The sequence below is a fragment of the Melozone crissalis genome, unplaced genomic scaffold (genome assembly GCF_028551555.1).
Source record: "Melozone crissalis strain CALT ecotype California unplaced genomic scaffold, PUWL_Pcris_2 ptg000005l_1, whole genome shotgun sequence".
NCBI classification, from domain to species: Eukaryota; Metazoa; Chordata; class Aves; order Passeriformes; family Passerellidae; genus Melozone; species Melozone crissalis.
Genome location: NW_026535783.1, coordinates 45,008,779 through 45,034,316, shown reverse-complemented (window position 1 = coordinate 45,034,316; position 25,538 = coordinate 45,008,779). Strand labels below are relative to the sequence as shown.

Here is a 25,538-nt window from a genome sequence, read left to right as displayed (position 1 = left end):
TTAAGTATTGTACCCATTTCTCACACAGTCTCTTTTTATCACTATTTTCATGCATGACCTCAGTTTCACATCCTGCTCCAAAATCCTTAAAGCCCTCTAGGGAAGGTGCTTCATCATGAGAAGACTAATGAATTTGTTAAAAACAACAAGTACAAAAATTGAATATCTGTAAATATCTACAATGACAAAGAATAAAAAAAAAAGTAAATCTAAATATTAAAATTTCCCTTTCTGAAATGACTTTTCTGGCCATAACCTCATTCTGAGCTGAGAAAACAGAACAATTTTGTGTCAAGTCCAATAGTGCAAAAACAATCAAATGACAACCAGTCTGACTGCAGTACAATGAAATCCTGCAAACTTTTGTTAGCTGCCATAGCTTGCAGGCAACATACCCACAAGCACAGCAGCAATTGCCATCATTACTTAAATTTGGGCTTCATAGTTAAGAGAGGTCAGTTGTTCTGTAAAGCATGGGTCAAAAAAGGGACAAAGCAACCAAATTCTGTAAAATTGATATGAACTTTACCTAAGTCTTTTGGCATCAGTGGGATTTATTGTACCTTTAGGATGGCATACCTGAAATATAAATTTAGGGTAATCTATGCAGTATAACCTGAATTTTATAAGTTTCATGAAAGCAGAGACACAGTTTCTGCACAAGAAGTCAGTTAAAGACCAAGCTCCTGAACCATGATTCTACCACAACTATTTTCTAGTAGCATTTTCAAATATGGTGATGAATGGCCAGAGTCTGCAATCTTTGAATTTAGCCAGACAGGAGTTAAGCACAATGGGGGAAGAATAAAATGAATAGTTCAGCACAAAAGACAATCCACTTTTAAATATCTCAAGAGAACAATGTTTAGTTTTTATATAGTCAAAGTGAATGAGCAATGAAAAAAAATTAGGCAATGCCACAATTAAAGTACAGAAGATAAAAAACCCCATGAACTGTATTGCTCTCAATTTATGCTGAGAATGCATGAGCTGAGATGACAGTACAGCTTACTGCAACATAGACTGAGATCCACAGGACTAATAACGTAGACCTAGGAACGATTCACTTGATTTCCTGAAGAGAGTTATAATCTCAAATAACTTTAATTAGACTTCACATTTTATTCACAAACTGAAATCAAATAATGAAATTATTTCAAGCCTTTACAAAGGCTGAGTACTGAACAGCCTTTCTATTTAAAATAAATTAAACTATAAAGCTTTGTTTCTGCGCTGCTTCCCTAAGACATGTGCTTTCAGTCATGTGCATAAATAGTGTGAAGTAATAGGATTAAATTCTGTCATGCTTGTAAACAAGTTGGAAAAATACCATGATGAACTGAGAGTGCTGATGAAGTTGTACTACTGTTTTAAATCAATGTCTGGTGTTTTGAACAATGCCAGAGCAAAAACCACAGGCTCATTGTGCATGTGTGAACAAAACATTGAGAAAAATCTAATTTATATAAGAGGCATGCATCAGGTTAACTATAAAAGAATGCAGATCAGGCCCCTTACTGTCTTCTCTTTTTCATCTCTGTCTCTTTTTGCTTTCTTTGTCGCACCACCCCAGCCCTGCACCATCCACATGGGAGGAACAATGTGGAATCTGGGGTGATATTCTTTGTTCTCTCTCTCTTGCTTTGTCTGATCCATACTGAACTTTATTGCAGGAGTGGGGAGATGTGGACATGTGGTGTGGCTTGTTAGCCAGCACCTTCGAGGGGTTAATTTTAGGAGGTGAGAGCTATATTAGTGTACTGTACAAAACTAAGGGCTTGCTAGCCACCACATTTGTGGAAGCAAATTTTAAGAATGTAGAGGCTCGTTAGACAACACCTTTTGATTCTAAACAGTTGTCTGATTGTTGGAGTTAAGGCATGCCTTAAGAACAAAAGCACAAGAGACCTCACTCCTGGTCGGGCTTCTTTGTTCAGCCGGATGAGAGCTTACCATGACAATGTGCCCCCTGCCATGGGCTGTGACAGCAGCCCTGGTTGGCAATGCTGTGCCTGATGCCCCCGAGGACATGTCTGGCCCCCTGGATGCTCCCCCTGTGCTGGATGCTCCCAAGAACATGTTTGTCCATCCCGGCTGCCAGGGCACTGCTGACTCATGTTCAACTTGCTCCCTCAAGCCCTTTTCTGCTCTCCAGCATCTCATTCTCCAACCGTCTGTACTTCCATGGTTGCCCCATCCCAGGTGCAGAATCTGGCACTTTGTCTTGTTGAACTTCCTGTGGTTGTTGATTGTTCCGCCCCCTGATTTGTCAAGGCATCTCTGTAAGGCCTCCCTGCCTTCACGGGAGTCAACAGCTTCCTCAATTTTGTATAGTTTACAAACATGGTTAGTATCCCTTCAACTCCTGCATCCAGGTCATTTATGAAGATGTTGAAGAGCACCAGCCCTAAGGTGGAGTCCTACAGAACCCCACTAATGACAGGTCCCCAGCCTGATGCCACCCCTTCCACTGCAACCCCTTGTGCCTGACCTGTGAACCAGTTGCTCACCCACCACGTGATGTGTTTATCCAGCTGCATGCCGGACATTTTGTCCAAAAACATAGACCGTGAGAGAAGGTATTAAAAACTTAGCTGAAATTAAAAAAAAATTACATCAACTGTCACTCCTTAATCACCTTGGCCAATGAACAGGTGCTAGGTGACAGTAACTAGTGTTTCTGTGGATGCTTTTGTTACATGAAATCTGTATAGTTAAGCAGATAATCAAATTGAAATGGTCTAAGCACAAACCTGTGCTTTAAGAAGTCACTGAAATATGGAGCAGCACCAAACCAATGAAGCACTCCAGTAGTAAATGTTTGTAAAATGAAGGCTTTTTACAAAGACTGAGGAAAATTCTCTACATATCATCCTAGAAGGATGAAGGAAAGGAAAAGATGAAGGATGAAGAAGGAAAAAGAAATGTCAGGAAAAGAAAACCTATAGATAGCTGGATTGTGAATAGACTATTAGGAGGACTAGGAGAGTCTGGTGAAGAGGGAAAAGATGAATGATATGGAATCTCAAAGGGAAATGTTGAATTAGAGAGAATTTATGGACAGAAGACAATGCCAGAAAGGGATAGGCAGAAGATGCAGAATGAGGCCTTACAAAGAATGGGCGGAAGAGAAGTATTTGAAAGGAAAGGGAAAAAGCGACAAAAGTGAAATGTAAGTATGCAAACGAAGAATTAAGAGTGTAGAAGATCTGCAGGCAAGATGAGGAATTTGGAAGATTGCAGGTGAGAAAAGAAACTTGGAAGGTGACCAGCAGAAAGACATGGAAAAAAGGAGAAGCTCCTTTAGAAAAAAAAAAACCCCAAAACTCAGCATGAATTTGTTTTGTTTTGGTCTAAGAACTGTCTAGTATTAAGAAGTCCAGAAGGGAAATAAACAGATTGTTCTGTGCAGGTCCTCAGAGGCATAGGTAAGAGCATTGCATCAGGAAACAATCCAAAATGCATGACAGTATGTGCAGATGGCAGTAGGTTGCACAATACTACAAAGCAGATATTTAAAACTAACATGATGTCATCATACTGTGATTATTTTACTGTTGTCTGAAACTGGGTTTAGTGATCTATTTAACGCTGAGTAACACAGCAGTTAACAGACAAAGCAATCTTTTATTGAATAAAAATATGAATTTATACTCTAAATTATGCACTCAAAGAGATGACGAGTGTCTCTACTAATATGAAAGGAAATGATATCTGGTTTGATATTTCCTGCAAAACCCAGTTTCAATATGAGTGTTCACATTAAACATGTACCAAAATCTTTGTTAGTCAGTCAAGAACAAAGCCACCAGATGTTTTCTTGGAGTTTTTCCCAATGGAAAGTATGTCAACATAGTCAGGAAAAATTGTTCTGACTAGATTTTAAGGGTATCAAGAATGGCAGCATTTAAGTTATAACTATTACAGTATCAGTAGGCTCATACACCTACAGCTTGTACCAGCATTGTTGTCAAGACATGCACCATGACATCTACCCTATGAAATCTACTTCACAGGGGTCCTAACACCATGAAATCACTTCACCCATCTTTCTGTATCCATATTCTTTATGGGTATTTCTGTATCCATCACCAAAATACTTTTGTTGTTTTTAAGGCACTCCAAACTTGTAGGGTGAGGGGCCATTCAGTTCCTATTGTTAGCAGAAAGTAACATTAATGCAATGTGACAGAGTGCAAATAGTTTGTGCAGGTCATGACTCTTCCATAGTTACAATGCTTCAAACAATTTCTAAATCTTACAATGATGGTCTGCATAATCAAAGCCAATTTACTGGCAACTGGCCATCAGACAAATAAGAATATTAGCAGCTTCTTGCCTTTTCTTTCTTGGCCATTTGTATTACAGTCAGAGCTTTCTAGTTTTCTGAATTTTAAAATCACTAAATTTCCCCCCCCCAAAAAAATTACCGTGCTGAAATATAATAGGTTTTTTTTTTCTTTTAATAACTAGCCTTATACAAATACATCCACATACAATAGACTTTTAGTCATTAATATCTCCTAAAAGAATTGGCAAGGCATTTTAAAATGCAGAATGTTTATCCATTCCCTCCCCAACCCCTGAATTTTTATTTATTTCTTAGAGGTTGAGGATCACAGATCTCGCTGTTTTAACTCAATCTGTTCATCTCTTGATCAGTAAATTCTCCCTTAAATCCATTTGGATGCATATAATAAAATTCACCACATTCTAACATTCTGTCATTATACTTTAAAATTCCAAGTGTCCATCTCAGAAACAGCCAAGGACAGAACAACATGAGCTGATTTCAAGACTTCAATCAGATTTCAAGAACATGGGAACAAAATTTTGCAAAGTAAAATTTTCTTTTCAGGAGGAAAACCAAATTATCATATCCAACCTAGGTTTTCTCTCAGAAGAGAAATCTAATGTAATAAAAATTTAAACAGTGATAACAAAAATATTTCTGTGAAATGAGTAATTATGTTGTGGAACTCTATACTATGTAATTAGAGAGGTCAGGAACTTAGTGGGAATTCAAAACAAGGTTTTAACACGAGTTATGAAGGGTGCCAAAATAAATACTTTGAAAGTGTTAGTAAGCCTCATGTTTCAGGGCTAATACAATTTTTAACAATTTGATATTATCAATAGTTGGAAAAAATTAATTTCAAATCTGTGCTAATTGCTTCTCAAGACTTTCTAGTAATCACTCTGAACAGGCTACAGAGTTCTGCTACAGCACAAGACTGGCCTTGTGTCTCATTCTGAAGCAGCAATTACACCATTCCATGTTCCTGCAACAGTGTTAAGATGCTAAATGTTCATCAGTGTAGGATTACAGTTTGGCAGATGCTTAGTCTTTACTTCATATATACTTGCTCTAAACAGCAAGCAACTGTCCAGGTGTAAAATGGAGCTCCTCTCATTAGAAAGGCACAGCTGCTATTCAAACTTCACTAATAATATTTGTTTTCTTGTGACCATCAAAGACATGCAGATGAGGCCTATGTGTAGGCATGTACATGTATATGTACATGCATATATGTACCAAATATTCTCCAAATAGTTGTAACAAAATATGCTGTAGCCCAAATTCAGGTCCTGATTAAGCTCTATAGTATCATAGATAAAGGAGAATTCATTTTTAAGTAATATTCCAAATACTGATTTCCCTGGTAACATGAAAAGAAACACAGGTATCAACTGAATAAAGTGCTGGCCAGATTGTGTATTTTCATATCTGAAATATCTACTTAAAATCTGAAAGACAAGTACTTTTTACTAAATGCTAAAACCAATTTATTAAACTTTTGAAGGTAAATACACAAAATTTCATCTACTCAATCATGTAAAATCCCAGGAATAAGAATTTTTAAGGGCATAATGATATATTAAATTATTTCCATTTTCAAGACTAAATATCATCTTGTAAAAAGGCATTTAATATTTGATTTATTCACCATATGCTTTTTTAGCATAATCTAAAGACTTGGAAAAAACTAAAATCCTGCAAATTACCTAATGGATGAATATTCCATTTGTGGTCTAACATCCAACGTTAATATTACAAATGGTTATAATACTTTTCTCTCTGTAGGCTCAGTGACTATGAAAGATTTAGAAATTTTAGCCACATTATGGTATTTCTTACTTAAAAAAGGGAAACAAACATTACAGTTTGTTTATATTTTTGTCCCTGCTCCTTAAAATACTCAATCCTTTCCAGGTACAATGTAAATATTTTTTCTGCATTTTTACTATCACTTATGTAAAAACATAGTCCAATGAACTGTGTAATTTCATACTTTCAATTACTTTCACTAACATTTTCTGCTTTGCCTCTTAAATTTTCTTCTCATTCTCTGAATATATTGATTTTTTTAAAGGGAACCAAATTTCAGGGAAATATGGCAGTCCAGTTGTCTAATATATAAATTAGCAAATAAATTTGATTGCATTTGATTTTGTTTTTCTCTCATTCTCTCCTCCTTTACACAACTCTTTTTCCAAGCAAAATCCCTGGAAAAAAACAGTCTTCTTTTTGCCAGTTAGACAAAAAGTTATCTCCCAGTTAAGCATTTTGTTCTGAAGAATACCCTTCGGAAACCCTGTCCAGCTGCTGTTCCTGACCTATCCAGACCATATACTTTGACCTCTTGTCTGGACCAGAGAGACAGGAAAGGATATATTTATTGAGTTGCATCACATATAGCGCTAGCTAGAATAGCCTCTCTTTAGTGTTGACACAGGTAGAGCCAGGTTTCTACACAGCCATATTCTTTTACAAGGCAATATGAAAAATTCTATGTTGCAAAAAAAAAAAAATCTTGTCAGAACTGCTATATGAACCTCAAAGGTGGAAAAATATAAGCAGATTATCATATGCAAATTCTTCAAGGTAATCATTAAAATTTGCTAATACATTTGAGAAGCACTTATCTGTATTATCAAAGCCTATGGTATGCAGCTGCAATGAGCGAGGAAAGATCTAAACTTCAGTCAGTGGGATTGCCATTTTCTTCACCAAGAAGCTAATATTAAAGTGGATTACACCTATAAATCCAGTGTCTTCAGGTCTGGAGTAGCTAAAGATAAGCAGCTGTTTATAACCATAAATTAAAATTCTTGCAGTTTAACTTGTACCATGTTATGACTAAAATAACTATGACCTTGAATACAGATCCCTCTATCTTATGTATCGTATGCAAGTCCTGTTGGAGCTAACTAAAGACAACTCTTACCTTCATTTAAATTGTGTCATTTAAATATATAATTTTTTTTATTACAGCCATCATTAATACCTGACTGTCAACAACATAGAATAAACTGAAAATCCGTCTTCAACCTGGGAAGTAAGTTAATAGTAAGGCAGAATTGGAAAAAAATAAAAAAGAATCCTCTGAGTGAAAACCAGTGCGTCCTGATGCTTGGTAAAACAGACACAACACCTAGGACTGGCTACCTGTAACAGTTTGGTTGAGATAGCACTTTAAAGTGCTGATGATTTTGGGAAGCTTTGTAGCAAAGAAAGATATAACGAAAAGCTCTCACTAAATCACACTGTCAATGTTTAGTCAGTGAGATACTCTCAAAAATGCCTGCAAGTGGGCATTTGTTTAAAAACTCTAGTTTGATATTTACATTGGAAATTAAAATTAAAGTTCTAAGAGAGAGTTTTTAAAATTTCCCCAGAGAACATGAGGTTGAACTGATTTTTTTCCCCACATTAAGGTTTTGCAAGTAAAATTCAATGAGCAGATATCTTGATAATTTCACTGATCAACAAATGCCTCAATTCAAATATGTTTGTTTACTGCTACGTTTGCTTTGTAGTGTTAGTATAAGTAAGCAGCAATATTAATTCACTTCAGATAACTCACTGGCATGTGCACAGGGACCTAATGCACTCAGTTTTACACATGATTGTACTTTTTAATGCAAGTTCATAACACATTGCTGACAAGCATCAGAAGAGGATTGTCATTACAGGAATTTGCTGGAAGTGCTTTAATTAACACTTTTTATATAACTACATAAAGATATTGATTGGTAAAATCATTCTAGATCTTAAGATATAAATAATTTAATTTTAATGGTCTCCTTACCTTCTATTGCTGAGAGTAGAACACGAGAATGGTCGTATGCAATTACATTCGCATATCTATTCTTTGGTTTGTTTACTTCCAGGTTAGAGTGTTCCCATGTGAACTGCTGGCCAGGATCAATAGACTTCAAAAGACAAAGAGAAAAAAAGGAAAGGAAACTTTCAGCTAGGGACTACATAATTGTTTTATTTATGGTAATTAGAAACTAAAATCCCATAGTTTGCACTGGAAATAATTTCCTTTTGAAAGAAAATTATTACTTCAGGACACACTGTATTAGATCATATTACATTAACCATTTTGTATTTATGCATCTGAAATTTCCATGAGGAATTTAACCACAAGCTTTTAAAATCCAGGGCTTTTTCTTCAGAGAAAACAAGCTATCCGCCCTTTTTTTTTTTACTCATTTCAGAAAGTGAGGGGTTCTCAATTAATAGAAAATGAATAAATATCATAAATCTCAAAAAAACTGGGATGAAGTGGAATAAATATTTTTGCCTTTATTAGTAAGAACATGTGTTCAAAAATTTCCCTGTTCTGTTTACTAAATAAACTCCAAAGGTTCCTGAAAAAGCTTTTCAGAAGAAAAAAAATGTTTCTTTTCTTTCATTTTGATGCCAGACCAACCCATGGCACTAGTGTTGCTCAGGAAACTAGCTGTGTTTCATCCATGGACCAAACATAAAGAAACTTGCTTTTCATTTCCTTGAATCATAAATAAGTAAGCAATTCAGGCATATTTAAAATTTTAATGATATCTTATTCATAAACATAACTAATCTTATTCATAAACAAAACTACATGTTTCCAGATTTGCTGTTTATTTTCTGTTCCAGGGTGGAATTACAGAAGCGTTCACCACACTCCTTCATCCTTCACCACTAGGGAAACTTCAGGCTCTAGTATTTTTACCTCTATGGTTGAATGATCTATGCAGCAAAATGAATGTAAAATAGGTAACAGATGGTACCTGTTTATGCTCACTATGGTAGTGGCTGTAAGAAAGGTCATCTCATTCTGAGAAGTCATGAATAATCACCTATTGTTTTTCCTTCCCTTTCCGTAACATTAAAGACCTCAAAATTGTTTCACCAATATGGATACACAACTATGGCTTGAGGTTTATGCCCTTTGTTTAATCCTGGTAAGAACTGGCAGCTCCCAATGACAGCTAGTGGTAAACAATGAAAAAAAACCCAAAAAAGATGACACAGATAAGCCAAGGTGGGGCAGTTCACCAACATCATGCTCATTTTCCACGAGTAGACCAGCAACATGGCACAAGTCAGGAGATCCGTACTGTCCATACTGCCACTACAGCATCAAGCCAACAGCTCTGCTGACTCTTCCCAGGGTATGACCTGTAATCTGTTAGAGTAGGTATCACCTGACAATGAGCATGTGTGAAATTAGTTAATGTGATTTTACCAGGACTTATCCCATAGACTGATAATTTGGCCAGTCTGAAAATTGCTTCATTCTCATGCATCTTTTCATATTTTATACAATTTATTTATTCAATATTTTGAAAATGAATTTGCTTCTTTATCGAGATTATTGAAAAAAAAATAATTTGCCTGTCTGCCTGATAGAGAAGCATTTGTTTTTGGGAAAACAAATACCTCAGAAAAACAAGTGCTTTATCCTAATAACCAATACCATAGGCTAAATTAACTTTTATAACAAAAAAAATTATAAAGTCCTGCATAACCTAGCTGTGGAGAGTAGAGGAGTGAGATGGCTCAGGTTCTGGCTCACCCTTTACCTACAGCAACTGAGACAGAGTGCTTGGCAAATCTTCCCTCACAAGGAGATGAACTGGGACCGTTTAGAGGAATGAGGAAGAAATTAAATGCTTGGGATCATGATGAAGGCCATGAAAATTGTACTTATGCTTTGGATATGATTCATTTGAATTCACAAAATTCACAGAATGACTAAGTTCGAAGAGACCTTAAAGATCATTAAGTCCAACCATGCCCTAACTAAACCATGGCACTGAGTGCCACATCCAGTCTTTTCTTAAACATCCAGGGATGGTGACTCCACCACCTCCCTGGCAGGCTATTCCAGAACTTTATCATCCTTTCCGTAAAAAACTTATTCCTAATATCCAAGTTATATTTCCCTTGGTGCAGCTTAAGACACTGTCCTCCGGTTCTGTCAGTTGTTCCCTGGAGAAAGAGACCAACCCCCCCTGACTACAGACACCTTTCAGGGAGTTGCAGAGTGATAAGGTCACCCCTGAGTCTCCTTTTCTCCAGGCTAAACACCCCCAGCTCCCTCAGCCGTTCCTCACAGGGTTTGTGTTCCCAGCCCCTCTCCAGCCTCGTTGCCTCCTCTGGATGCGCTCAAGCATCTCAAGGTCCTTCCCAAACTGAGGGCCCAGAACTGGACACAGCACTCGAGGTGTGGCCTCACCAGTGCTGAGTACAGGGGAGAATGACCTCCCTGCTCCTGCTGGCCACACTGTTCCTGACACAAGCCAGGATCCCTTTGGCCTTCTTGGCCACCTGGGCACACTGCTGGCTCATGTCCAGTCGGCTGTCACCAGTGCCCCCAGGTCCCTTTCCAGCCACACCGTCCCCAGCCTGCAACACTGCAGGGGGTTATTGTGGCCAAAATGCAGGACTCAGCACTTGGATTTATTAATCTCCATCCCATTGGACTCCGCCCATCCATCCAACCATTCCAGGTCTCTCTGCAGAGCCCTCCTACCCTCCAACAGATCAACACATGATCCCAGCTTAGTGTTGTCTGCAAACTTACTAGTGAAGGACTCAATCCCCTCATCCATGTCAATGAAGATATTGAACAGAACTGGCCCAGCACAGACCCCTGAGGACACCACTGCTGACTGGCCCCAGCTGGATGTGGCACCGTTCACCTCCACCCTCTGGGCCCGGCCACCCAGCCAGTTCTGAACCCAGCACAGAGTGCTCCTGTCCAAGCCATGGGCTGCCAGCTTTTCCAGGAGTGTGCTGTGGGAGACAGTGCCAAAGGCTTGGTGAAATCCAGGTACACAACATCCACAGCCTGTCCTGCATCCACCAGGAGGGTCACTTGGTCACAAAAAGGGACCAGGTTGGTCAAAAACGACCTTCCCCTCCTAAACCCATGCTGGCTGGGTCTGCTACCCTGCCCACCCTGTAAGTGCTGTGTGATGACAATAATATAAACTGTGCTGTGACTTTACCTGGTACTGAGGTCAGGCTGACTGGCCTATAATTACCAGGGTCCTCCTTCCCACCCTTTGTGTGAATGGGTGTCACACTGGCCACCTTCCAGGTATCTGGAACCTCACCAGTGAGCCAGGACTGCTGGCAAATGATGGAGAGGGGCTTCACAAGCTCATCTGCCAGCTCCCTCATCATCCTGGGATGGATCCCACCTGGTCCCAGGGATTTATGAATATCTAAGCATCTCAGCAGTTCTCCGACTGCCTGCTCTTGGATAATGAGGGGAGCATTCTACTCCCTGATATCACTGAGCAACCCAAGAGGACAGTTGTCCTGAAAGTCTTCTCACTAAAAACCGAGACAAAGAAGGCGTTAAGTACCTCTGCCTTATCCTCATCTGCAGTAACAAAGCTCTCTTCTGCATCTACTAAAAACCAAAGATTAGTCTTACTCTTCCTTTTACCATCAATATATTTGTAAAAAGAGTTTTTATTATCCTTGCAGACAAAAGCTGCCATTTTAAGTTCAAACTGAGCTTTAGCCTCCCTAATTATTTTCTACATACTCTAGCAGCCCTCTTAAATACTACCTGAGAAACCTGACTCTCCTTCCAAAGATAATACATCCTTTTTTTATTCCTGAGCTCCAGCAGAACCTCCTTGCCCACCCAGGCTGGATGTTTGCCTCACTGACTCCTCTTTCAGCACACAGGGACAGTCTGTTCCTGTGCCTTCAAGATCTCCATTTTGAGGCATGTCCACCCTTCCTGAACTTCTTTATTTTTAAGGACTACTTCCCAAGGAACTCTCTGAATAAGTCTTCTGAACAGGCCAAAGTCTGCCTCTGAAAATATAATGAAAAATCTTATTAATGTTCTTCTTGACTTCACCAAATACTGAGAATTTTGTAATTTCATGATCACTGTGCGCCAAGCAGCCTCCAACACCACATCTCCCACCAACCCATCTCTATTGGCAGATAACAAATCTAACATAGACCCTCCCCTGGTGGGGTCACCCACCAGCTGCAACAAAAAGCTGTCCCCCACAAACTCTAAAAATTTCCTGGACCGCTTCTTTTCAGCTGTATTGAGTTCCCAACAAATGTCCAGCAAGTTGAAATCACCAACAAGAACTAGGGCTGATGATCCAGAAACATTCTCTAGCTGTTTATAGAATGAATAGCTGTTTATAGAATGAATTTATAGAATGAATTCTTTCTGGTTGGGTGGACCACACCAGACTGCCAGTAGGATGTAAGCCTTATTGGCCGTCCCCCTAATTGTATCACTATATGTGATATATTAATTGTATCACTATATGTGTTACTAACAGTTAAAAAGACACTCTTAAATGCAGCCCTGAAAGAATCTGATTTTTTTAAGGTTCTACACAGTTTTTGACACCAAACTCTTTGGGTTCACTGTCTTAGAAATTTGAGTGACTATGATCAACATATTTTAAAATGTCAGTAGTATTAGGAGCTTATTGAATTAGCATCTAAATAGACTAAGAGGTTTGAAAAACCGGTGATGGATTTTTTTGGAGCCATATTGTATTTCGTTTGCCTATAAAGGGACAGTGAATTATCCCCCAACAGTGTTTTTCCACATGCAAAGGTAGACATCACTTCTGTGCTGAGCTTAAGTATACACATAGCGATGCTATCCAAGAGTAGCACTTCACCCTTCTCCGACAAAAATATTACTTTTTCTGACTACAAAGTGAAATTCTTACTCATCAATAAAGCAAATGGTACAATTTGCTCTCTAATTTCACTCAGTGAAAATTTTATTCCTTTTTCTTACAATTTAGTTTCATTCTAGTAATGTGTTTCCATGCTCTGAGAAGGATAGCTGGTAGAATTCTGAAGTGTGTATGCACTGTGTAATTTAAAAACATAAGTATTTTATCTTTACTTCTAAGTCCTATTTATTTCGTCAAAAGTACAGAGGAAGAATTTGGAGTGCATTTCCATCAGCACTGGGAAGAGTAGAGTTATATATCTCTTTATCAGCAGGCCAACAATTCACTTAACATCTTATGACTTGAAAAGTAATAAAATTTACATAATGACTTCTCTCAGCACAAATCTCCCCTCTTTTCCTTTTTTGAGTTAATGCAGGTGAATAAGAAAACTTACGCAGGTCATTAACAGGTCAAGTTTTCAGAACTTTGGAAAACAATTTTTATGGATTTATTTCAGAATTCTGGTAGTAATTTAGAAGATACACATAGTACGGAAGATGCTAATTATATATTCATGCATTAACTTTTAAAATTAAATTGGTAACTTGACCAGGAATAATGCATGTCTATAGTATCTTTGACTACCCAGACAGTATTTTTTGAGAGACATAAATGGAAACATGCTATCTAAACCACAGCTCACTGCCTTAGAATGAATCATACTACTCTGCATTGTTCTAGAAACATAACTGAAGCAGACCATCTGTCTTGTCTTTTAGGTTTTTACCTACACTGCCAAAATATCCTGGAAATTACTTCACAATGTAAGATGTCAAGTACACTTTCTCTTCACATAATAAAACTAGAAAATAACTGAATAAACTGTCTGTCTAACATGCTACTATTTTTGAGTGAGGACTGAAGGACTTTGGCTTTAAATCATAACAACCAAAACAGGATGTAACAAATAATGATAAAAAATGCTTACAAACAGAAATTGTAAACTGCACTTTTGCATATACAAAGATGATTTTGCATATACATTGAAAACGACGGTCTGAGACTCTTATCTATTATGAGAAATAGCTTCAGCTCTCTATTATACCTATTTTTCATGTGAACTTACAGAAAGAAAACTTTAAATTTAAAACTTAGATTCAACTGTTCAGCATTCAGTATAATTCTTCCACTTTTCACTACTTAATGTTTAAGCATTCTAAAGCTACTGTTCGATATCAAGAAAAAAACCCAAACATACACATTGTGCGATGTATGGCCAGATGGTGTAGTTTAATGATTAATATTTAGGTCTACATGCAGACATAGTTAACATAAATTATCAGAAACAGGCAAATGGATTGAACTTTAATCTTTCCTATTTTCCTCACCAATCTGAACCACTTTGTGGCCATACCATCCTCCCATAAAGCACCATTTTGTCAAAAGAAAGTTAATCTGTATTTCCTCAGACTTAATAGCCATACTCTCAACAAAGAGTTGAGTGGTATTGGCAGACACATTTCAGAAGTGTGAAAGACCAATAACTCATGAATAACAAGTCTGTGCTAACAGTTTTAATGACTGCTTTAATGGTTTAATGGATAGCACTTTAATAGGATTTCTAGCATTTTCATTCTGAAAGCTTGCCTTCAATAAAGCTGTCATTAATAAAGAAGTGGATTTCTTCACAGCATAACTGTGTAGAATGAGTGCTTTGTGCAAAATAAATAAAAATATTTGTAATACTGTTACTTTCCTCTCATGCTTTGACAAATCTTTCATCTAGTGTGCTCTAAATGACTGGCTACTTAAACAAATGTGATCAGTTAGTGGGAAAAAACTGGAGCAATATTTCCTATCACAATGCAACATCCATAAAATAGTTCATTGACTAATAATCATGGTAAGCAAAATGTTCTGGTGGTAACCAAACCAGAAGAATTTCAAACAATCCTCCTCTGCTAAATGATGTACCTGCTCGCTCACTGTGCAGTTTTCCTTTACACCACTTAAACAAGAGGCAAATGTTCCCTGATGTGTCTTCCAGGACTAGATCCTGGTTCAGCACTAAAGAAGGAAGGAGTATGACAAAATGTCACCCCTCCTTCTGTGAGCTGATATGTGCCTGCCTGCTCTGGAACACTGCCCTTCTAAGGGTCACTACAGCAGCAAATTAGAAGCCAGCAGTTTTAGGTTCCTGCTGAATGTGGGGATGGATATATACTGCACAGCTGTCACAAGCAAGGGGAAGGAAGCATGCCTGTAAAGCATTTTCAAGCACTGTAGCTGCACTGTTTGTGGCTTGAATTAAATCACCAATGACGACTGCTTCACAGAGAAACCTAGGACCAGGAAGGCAAAGTAGCATGGATAAGAAAAACTGGAGAGCCTGTCAATGCAAACAGACTCAGAACAACTGGTGAAGGTACACAGCTACGCAGGGAAATGAACAGTTTGACCCTTTTTTACCACTGCCAGCAACTGTGAGGAGAATTTCATACCATACCTGATGCATCTATAATAGAATGCTATTGTATTATGCAGGAGACTTGCTAATAGAATCAGATTTACATATGGCATTACCAAATGTGAATGCTAGATGCATGAACATTAATTCATGATCATGGCAATTTGTCAACTGGAATTATGTTTTTTTAATTAAGACAGAGACTTCCTCATTGCACTGCAAAGGGTATAATTTTCAAGAATATGGGAGGAAACCTCCACATATGGCTAAGACTTCTTTTGAACTCGAATATGAGTTTGCATCCTGGTCCTAAAAACAGTTAAAAATGCAGATGATTCCTTTTCTGTTAACTCTCAAAGGGAAGAGACCTAACTGTTCAAGACTAGCAAGACATACAAAAAGCTTTTTTGCAAAAATCAAAAAAAGCTATATAAGCTTACAACTAAAGAAAATTTAAAGAGGAAAATAAGCATTATTTGAAAACACCCTTGAAGGAGATTCTTTATTTCAAAAAGCTATAAAATCCCTAGTTTTTAAAAGTTAATCATTTTGGTTTGTATTTCTTTATCACCAGTTTAATCATAACCTACCTGCAATTTAAAAACGTTTGACCATGATATCATAATGGATACAATACCAGTTTTAATGGGATTAATTTTGTATTGAAAATTGGGGATTACAGTCAACTTCAGGTGGAAAATAAGTATCAGGACGAGATGAATACCTGAATAATGAAAAAACTTGCCTTGTTTAAATATTTTTGTGGTCAAAGCTTCCTGCTGGTTTGTTATACATAGTGTATGAAATGCATCAGGTCTTATAAACTAAACTTTATAATTGTCTCACATGAGACACTATGCTACTTTAAATTTTAAACAAACTTTTCATCATGTTTTTAAAGCACTGTCTGCATCTTTTATTTCAAGGAAAGAGCAGAGTTAAATTCTTAAGTGACTTTTCTCTATAAGCCCCTAAAACTATTGCAAATTAGTATCTCTAAAGAGCTCCTGCAAAATTCAATTTTATCTAGAATGACCTAGTTAGTTTGTCCTCAAATAATTTTTCTTGCTTCAAGAACACTGCTCTTCTCTTTCTAGACATATCACTGCTATTTTGGGCAAAATAAAACTGATATTTATCACAGTATAGAATCATTCAATCATTAGTGTTGGAAAAGATCTCCAAGATTATTGAGTCCAACCTTTGCCTAACCACCAGCAATCCAACCACAGCACTAAATGTCACACCCAGTTGTTCCTCGAACACTGGAGTCACGGTGAATCCACCAACTCCCTCTGATCCAATGCTTTCAGCAAAAAATTCCTGCTGGTGTCCAAGCTGAGCCTCCCCTGGCAGAGCTGGAGGCCATGTCGTCCGGTACTGTCCCTTGTTGCTGGGAGAAGAGGCCAAACCCCACCTGGCTATACCCTCCTCTCTGGCAGTTATCTGACTAACTAAACTGTGACATTCCTTGGCAAAAAACCATTCGGCGTCAGACCAAAACACTGCATCCTAATATGTAACACCATCCTTCTTTTATTTGATTAATTATATAAGCATAAACAAATGCCGCTATCCCAATGAAGCATTCACAGCACAAAGGAAGGAGACACTACTCCACTCTAAATCTCGACTAGCAGGATTTCAAATTCCTGCACTATGTCTTTAAAGCTCTTTACCATAACTATGCTGCTGGCTCAGACATTGCCCTAGGTGGAAGTAAGCACTAAACAACCTAGGTGAATGCAACTGTATGTGCTATTAATAAGACAACTTTTCATCGTTCACTGACTACACTAATTGTTTCTCAATACATGGCGCACATCCTATGAAAGTAAAGTTAGAAAATCCCAATGAATGATGTTTGTAATATTAGAAAGAGAAAACCATTATAAGGAAAAAGAACAAAACCGTAATTTTTCTGGAAAAAGAATTGATTTTTCCACATGAGTCACTTTTACCTACAATGATATAACAGTTAAGTGCAGCTGTTTCTTTGATAGAGATTCATTCAGTGGATAATTTGTTCTTCCTGGACTTCTAAAATGTATTATATTGATAATAAGTTTTATATGTGGTTCTACTGTACAATATTTACTTGTTTTAGTACCCAATGTTTATGTTATTGCAGCTTGATATACAAAAAGAGAAATGTAACATATTCAGTAAACTGTGTTCCCATCACAAATTTAACCAACTGATTCTGAAAAGCTACAATAAAAAAAGTCACAAGTTTTCCAATATTCAGTTTTAAAGCAAAAGACTGGCTGCAATTTACAGAAAGAAACCTGATGAATGAAAACATTAAATTATATACAACTTCTCGTAACATTTGTTAACCAGTGCATATATACACATTCACAGTAAATCATGCAGAGTCTGATAGTGTAAATTATGTGTTGTAGTGACAGATTCTCATGCAAATATAGTATGAATCTGAATCCACTTCCTTAAGGGTGCAAACTTCTATGTATAAACCTCAGAAAAGAACTCCTATATTTTTACAAGTCTCAGAAATCTAAGGAGAAATATATTGGAGGAATATATTTTCTGTTCTGCCTTACAGGAGGAAATTACCTTACAAATACATCATAAAATAGGCAGAACATTACTGGTTTTATTCAGTTTATCTCCATGACCAATTTTTATTTTTAAATTCTGAAGTCTAAGATAAGAAGGAGATACAATATAAAGGTCAGTATCTTATAAACACAGATTTTTGCTTAGCAGCTGTCAAGTCCATATGGACCCTTACATTACATAAAAATACCAATGAAATTGCCAAAGTCAGCAAAAGCTTCCCAATAATCAGCTGGGGTCAATCCTGCCTTTTAATTAGAGAACAGAAAATAACTGTGACATTAATGGTATGATATTTGATATTAACAGAGTAAATCAACATTTTTTTCTGGCTTGGGGATTGCGAGCTAACAAAAAATTAAGGAAGGACTATGAAAAATTTATTTTGAAGCAGAAATGAACCTCTTTGAGGAATCATAGCACTATCATGTGTTAACACTACAGAACCACTTTATGTAACACATGAATTGTAAGTTTATTTGAATCTTGCCACAGTAATAATCCTTGAGACTTGGCCCCTAGAAGATGGTATTCAAGGTAAATTTGTGAGAGAAGTACAATGGAAGAAATCTCTATTGTTCTGCTGAGATGCTGTAAGAGCTGGGATAGATGCCCTCAAGAAGGCACTATGGAATAGTTTCTGAAACTTTTAGCAGTAGGAACTTGACCAGTTGATGGCACTGAGCCTCAGAAAACATATAACTAGAGTCTGCTCTACACTGGAGAATACACTGTTTTCAACAAACAGGAATGACTGTGCTTCTGAGAAGAAAGTGGAAAAGAAAGAAGTGGAAAGGAAAGAAGTTATATTCTTCCAAAAGGGATAAACCAAACTTGAATTGACTTTTGATCAGAAATTCTGATCAAAAGTAAGTGGATGGAACATGAGCAAGGATGGAAGGGGAACAAGTAATCAGCCGTTTCTTAGAAAATTAAAAGATGTGTTGTGTGGTGAAACCAGCAATTCTTTTGAAGTGGACACTGAAGTAGGTTGTGCTAAAAAAATAATTTAAACATCCTTTTGAAATGGAGCTAACTTCCTGATAGAAGGAAGAGAAGTCAGAGTCTATCAAAAAACCACCAAGATATATTTTACTTCATAGTATCACAAAGTTATCACTTACTACAGTAAGTGATACATACAATCAATACATCTTTGAAGAATTCCATCCATGCAATGCAAACAATTGCATAAAAAGTAAAATAAAACAACTGACTGCCAATGAGGAAAGGGCATTATTTAAAAAAAAAACAACACCTAAATCATCAGTGGTAATTGATGAAAACTCTTTGCTACCCTAAACAAATTAAAATTTGCTTCCCTAAATTAATTAAAATTAGGAGGATTTTGCTGGTATCAATAAAGGTCAGTAGTTTTGTGCTGCATGTTACACCTTGAACTTTTGAATATGAGAAGTATCTCTTTTTCCTTCTGTCTCACCAGCTCTAGTGCTATCTGAAGTGATAATGACTGAACTGTTACCATCTGTACGTCTTTCTGCCTTGCAATCAGATTAAAAAAGATTGTTAAAGGGATATTAGTGAGAACTGCTGCTGAAGTAGAAGGTCCCAATCCCTGACCACAAATATACCCACCACTTCCCGTTGCTGGCACTAGAGCTCAAGCAGACATGTGGTGAGCTAGTTCAGGGAACTGATCCAATTGAAAGCAGCAAAGAAAAATAAAACAATTAGTTTTCAGCTGAATCTATTTCCTGAGATAATCCTTGAACAGCTGCACATCTGCTAGTGCCAGGACTGGCACAAGAGAGACAACAGGAATGCGCAGCCAAGACACGGAGATGACTTACAGTGATCATCAAACTGCAGTTTTAGTCCACTGCCTAGCCTAGACCATGAAACCAAACAGCAGTGCTTTTCACTAATTCTATTTCAAAATGGATGAATCTCGGACTGGATGGAAATGAAGTGGTATCTCCAAAGCTGTAATTTGAAAGACAAATGTTGAACCTTCTTGGGCAGAGCAATATGAATGAAGCTTGATGTTGACCCACACTTGCCCATATTCTAATCTTGAATGTCTGACCATTCTGCTCCAGATGGCATGTCTTGTAAAGATTTTTTAAAAAAAAGAAAAAAAAGGAGGAAAAAACCCCAAATAAATGATGGAAAGAAAGAACGTGAAAGTTTTCCTGCTTACGTAGACTAGAGAAACTTCTGCAGGGTCAGAAGATATTAAGAAATAAATAATGTAATTTATTTTTCAATATTGACTATAAATTATTAAAATACATCTCACAATGATTTTAATTACTTAGGTAAGAAAGAGGTAATACAAAACACCAAAATTTTTAATTTCTGATGCAGCATAAGAAAACCATGTCATGTCCCCTCCATGTTCAAGATGTAGTACAGCTGAATTGTTTATTTGTATAGAAATGATACTATATTATATGACTTGCAAATGGTTTGGGATTTTCTACACTGAAAAAAACAACTAATTTGCCCATGGTACAACAAAAAATGGTTCTAAAATTTGTACCAAATGTTATCTTTTATTATGGCCTGATTGTTTATTTGCTACAATCTTCATACTTAAGAACATAAGGTTTACACACAGAAAAATGAGAAGATTCTCCCACATTTTTTGTGTGACAGCAATCCTAAGCTGTTCTTCAACAAATTTATTTCCAGGAATTGTTGAAACTGTATTTTCTTTTTAATTTCTAATTAGATTATTTCTTAAAGAGGTCTTAAGAACTTTCTGAATACCACATTCAATTAAAAAATAAGGAATTGTAGTTCTTCATCACAGTACTTAGTATTAATTTTTAACATCTTCTGTCAAGACTTTTAAAATACAATGGAAATATATAGGGCTTCCATGTACCCTGCAGTTACATGTTACTATGAAACTAAAATGTGAATGTCATCTTGAGTGTTTTTTATAGCTCTGCCAGTGTCCATACAAACCTTCAAATGCAACTAATGTGTAGTCCCTAAAAAATAAGAGCAACTCAGGCTTTTACTCCACCATGCTGAAAAAGTTGAAGGATTTTAAGCAAGGATTAGTGACACAACAGACCCTAAAGAAAATACTGTGTTGGTGATCCCTCTTGGGGATGTTAATCCTATGATCACCTATAGCTGATCTATAGAAGCTGTTCTTTACTGATGGTCCAGTGTATACTTGATCTAGGTATTTGTGACATGGACAATATTTTGGCATTAAAGTAATAGCTATAATTTACCAGTTTAATGGATGGCTCCCTGTGGGATCTCAGTCTCTCAGAACTGGGGTGCAGGGTGAACGAGACCACCCCTGGGGGGCTCGGGAGTCCTGGAATGTTGCCAGAAATGTCTGGTGGCTGGACTTTGATCCCACATGGGAGATGACATCAGTATGAGGATAGGAGGATTTCACTGGGGTGAATGGTGAAGGGATAAGTTAATTGGAGTGTGAGATACAGGGTTTAAAATTTCTGTACAGGGGGGTCTAGAGAGGTAAGATGGAGGGATTGGGGCGTGCCCTTCTCCTTCTTCTTCTTCCTCTAGGCCTCCATCTTCTGTGGTGATGTTGGCACTCCGGGATTGGACCTTACTAGGGGAACACTGGTTAATAAGGGTAGAGGGTATTGGAGAAAAATGATAAATATTGTATACGTAACTCCGGGTATAAAGATAGGTGACCGCCCCAGGGGCTCTCAGTGTGTGCCCATGGCTGACTGCTGAGCAGAACTCTGTCAGGCCAAGAGAAAATCTTTTAGATAAGCAATTAATAAACACCGAGACCGAGAACAAATCTGAAGCTTCCTCTCGTCCTTTGGAACCCCGGGGGCCCAAGGCCATCTTTGGGCTTTTCCCAGACCATCTAGACAGCACCAAAATCCGACAGCTCCCTATGTCCCTTTTGCCACAAATTACTGACCTGAGAGACTGTTACCCTCCACTATAGCAATACCTATATACTCTGTGGGTTATTGACAAGGTGGCTGGTAAATGATTACTGTCTTCCTGTTACATTCTTTCATGCTCTTCTAGACCATCACTCCCAATTTATCAAGGTGGTATTGCTGACAGGAGGAAAATACAATGTCCTGAAACTGCTACAGTAGAAGAAACAACAAGCACTCGCAAACCCTTTTCTCTCATGTAAAAAAATTGAAGCAGTGGACTGAACCTTCTTTGGAGCTTTTGCTCTCTATGTGTCCTGTCAACATTATACATAATCTAAGGATCTTTAAACTGCAGGAAAGGAAACTGTCTGTATATTTAAACAAGTCTATGCTGGATCATTCACACATTATTTCAAGTATGTGTCCATGGAATCTGCCTGACATGTATCCTTATAAAAAGAGTACAGGATTTTATGAGCAAAGGATCCACCCCACCACTGTAGCCATTTTACACCATTTTTTTTTGTCATGGTTTTAATATCATACAAACCTGGTACCATATCAGAGAGAAGTCTTGGGAAACAGCAAGCATGACACTTAAAATTTGAATGGTAAAGAAGTGGGGGAAATTACCTCATATTCCTGTGAGAACTTCAAATTGTCATTTGCTTTCAATCTTTCAATGTGATCTGCAAGTTCCAAGATAGGTATTGGGGGATGACTGGCCATACCTGTTGAACAAGAAAGAAGAACAAAATTTAACGTAAACTACAGTGATGACATTGATCTAAAATTTAGAAAATGCAGTAGTTAGAATGTCTATAAATATGTAAGTAGTAAAGATGTCATATGTGACAGAAGCAGGCAAATAGTTTGGTTACTCAAAGCAGGACATGCTCTGCATAGATGAGCTCTGAAGCCAAATTAAAAAAAGTCACCAAATGTATTCCCAAAGCTAACATTCCTAGTGTAGAGGAAAGAGCTACTGTCATATGAGTCAATGAGTTTAGCTAGGCATGGAAAAATGAAACAGTTAGACCTGATGTTGACCTCTGCTTTGAGTAATGACTCTTAATGTCCTTTTAAACCCTTCTACTGCAATGCATGAAATGAAAACTCTATTGAATTAGATGAGGAAATGTGAACTGAGAAACAGACACTGAAAGAGCCCTAAAGGGGAAACAATAGTGTTTTGACAGAAAACAAAGTGACTTATGCATAATCAAGAAAAACAAACTTGAATAATGAAGGTTACCAAGGTAACCAGAGACACCTAAACCTGCAAAGGAAATGGTAAAAAAAAAGAAACCTAAACCAACATAAAATTTTCAAAATAAAGTATTAAATAATGAAATGGAAAGATTGAAGATTAATAATAATAATAGTAATAGTAATAATAATGCATCAAGGTAGAGAAGACTGTGTACTCTAAATTAGAAATACTTAGGTATTTTACAGAATTCTGAGGTGACTGACATGCAGCTATGAATGACTAGAACAACATGCATCACTTTTTTAAGACAACAGTCACTGAAGACAACATTGGACATAAGACAATTAGAACTTCAAAAATGTTTTCACTAGTAGCAGATTGTAGAGGCAGGGGTTGTACAGTTTGGCTGGACTCACATGCTGACTGCACTAGTACCTTAATATAAGCTTAATCTGAAATCCCATTTATCAACCCCTAAAAGTACCTACAATCTACTTCAGGTGTAAACATCTTTGTCCACTGATGAAGATATTAAGTGAAAAAGAAGAAGAGCTTGGAATTGAAAGTACAGATGGGTGTGTAAGGGGGTACAGGGACAGCAAGGCAAAAAAAAATACAAAGCAAAAAAAAAAAAGAAAAACCAAAAAAACCCAAAAGATAGAAAAGATGTGGGGTCAACTAGAACAATCTGCCAGCTTAAAATTTGACAGGCAAAATTTTGTGAACATATTTATTTCAAGCTATCAGTCTTCATGAGCTTTCTCCAAAATGCTTACATTCTTCTCTTCATACTTTAGACTATCACACCTAAAATGAAAGTGAGGTTTCAATAGCTTAGGGAAGAGATCAGAGCTGGCAAGAAAAAGTTAAGCTAGTGAACCCCAGGATCTCTTGAAATTACAAAGGGAAAACACTGATGACTCAAGGGGGCTCAAGCTGGAAGGCATGTTGCACAATGCAGTTTGCTTTGTCACCGTGACCTTCAAGAGCATGCCTAAGACAGTTGACTAGCATTTTCTTTAAACATAGCTGAAAATGACCATGTGGCTACAACACAGTCACACCACAGTATGTGCTTTAATTCTTTAAATTCTTCTAATTTTGTTTTTAATTCCTGTTTTCTTTTGGATTCTTTGACATTTCCAGCATCATAATAGACTCCAAAATAATGTCCAGCAGCACTGGCCCTAATTCTTCTGACTCTATTAGGGAATCTTCATAGCACATCTGTGATGGTAAGCCATTAAACAAAGCAGAATATTCAGATCAGTGGGGAGATTCCTTAAAAATTTCAATTAAAAAAATTAGTCTCTAAGTACTAATTTATTTGCTGCAGCTCTGCTTCTCTCCCATTTTCTTACAAATTTTACTTAGGGCTTGGCTACTCTCAAAATGAGATCAGTCATCTAATAATTAGACGGATTGATCCAGATCAAGCACCCCTATGGAAAATATGTGGGTGAAAAGGCACAGGAGAACTCCAGATTGATCCAGAAATGGAGGTGGACTGATGTACATCTAAAACAGTGCTTGAACAGAGAAAATAATAGAGACAAAGATGTTTAGACCTTTTCGAGCGAATCGTGGGAGAGAGTTATTATCATATAAGGACTGAGTGGTAGTTTGGCTAGAGAGGGAGGACACAGAGCCAATCAGGGAGGCGTAGGGGACTGAATTACTGCTCAAAGCTGTAAAAAGTAAAAGCCAATCGGAAATGGGAAACAAATTAGTAACAGCAGTAGACCATCATAATCAATCATCTTGTACATACAGGCACTTCAGACATGCACAAAACAGCGTCTGGCAACTCAACTAAGATATTTAAAGGTGCAGTTACCCTACTGTAAATATAAAGGTCATAAAACCAGTGAGTATGAGACTCACTCATCACACAATGAACCTGACTGAATCACCAGCATCATGAATACAAATCATAATAATTAACTTACTGTGAAGGAATATTTTTTCTAAAGATGCTGAACACCCATTCTTTTTTCAATTGTTTTTACTTATACACTTCTCTTTATGACACTTGACATTTCCAAGGGGAGATTTCACTATAAACACTTTGTGTAAATAAGAAATTTGAAGGTAAGTTTTTCTAAGGCAAAAACAGGAACTACTTACAATTTCAGAAACTGACAAATTTTAACTGCATTTAAACCCTTCCTCTACATCTCATTTTCAGCAATTACACTTTGAATTACTTTCCTCAAATAATATTTGGCAGTTAACTTACGAAGTAATTGCATTTATTCTATTTTCATACTTTAAATACATAAAATGGGCTCTACTGATATGATAGAAGTAATTATTTTTTAAAAGAACTGCTGGAGGGCTTTTGTTATGTAATCAGTCTGTGAATCATAACAGAATATGCTATGAATAAACATCCTAAGATGTCATCATACCTCATGCAAAAGCATGAGGTTTCAATTGAGCAGGTGTAGAACTTGAC

General features: G+C 37.1%; 1 protein-coding gene across 22 annotated transcripts in view; it reads right to left on the bottom strand.

Moving 5' to 3' along the window:
• The window catches only part of PTPRD (protein tyrosine phosphatase receptor type D), a 1,150,230-nt gene that overhangs the window by 51,391 nt on the left and 1,073,301 nt on the right, over positions 1-25,538 (bottom strand). For all 22 annotated transcript variants that reach the window (XM_054282388.1, XM_054282398.1, XM_054282418.1 and 19 more), the window contains 2 exons: positions 22,501-22,598; positions 8,094-8,217 (listed from right to left, as the gene is read on the bottom strand). In XM_054282388.1, coding sequence (XP_054138363.1) covers positions 8,094-8,217; positions 22,501-22,598 — 222 coding nt within the window. The remainder of the gene's footprint in view (positions 1-8,093; positions 8,218-22,500; positions 22,599-25,538) is intronic.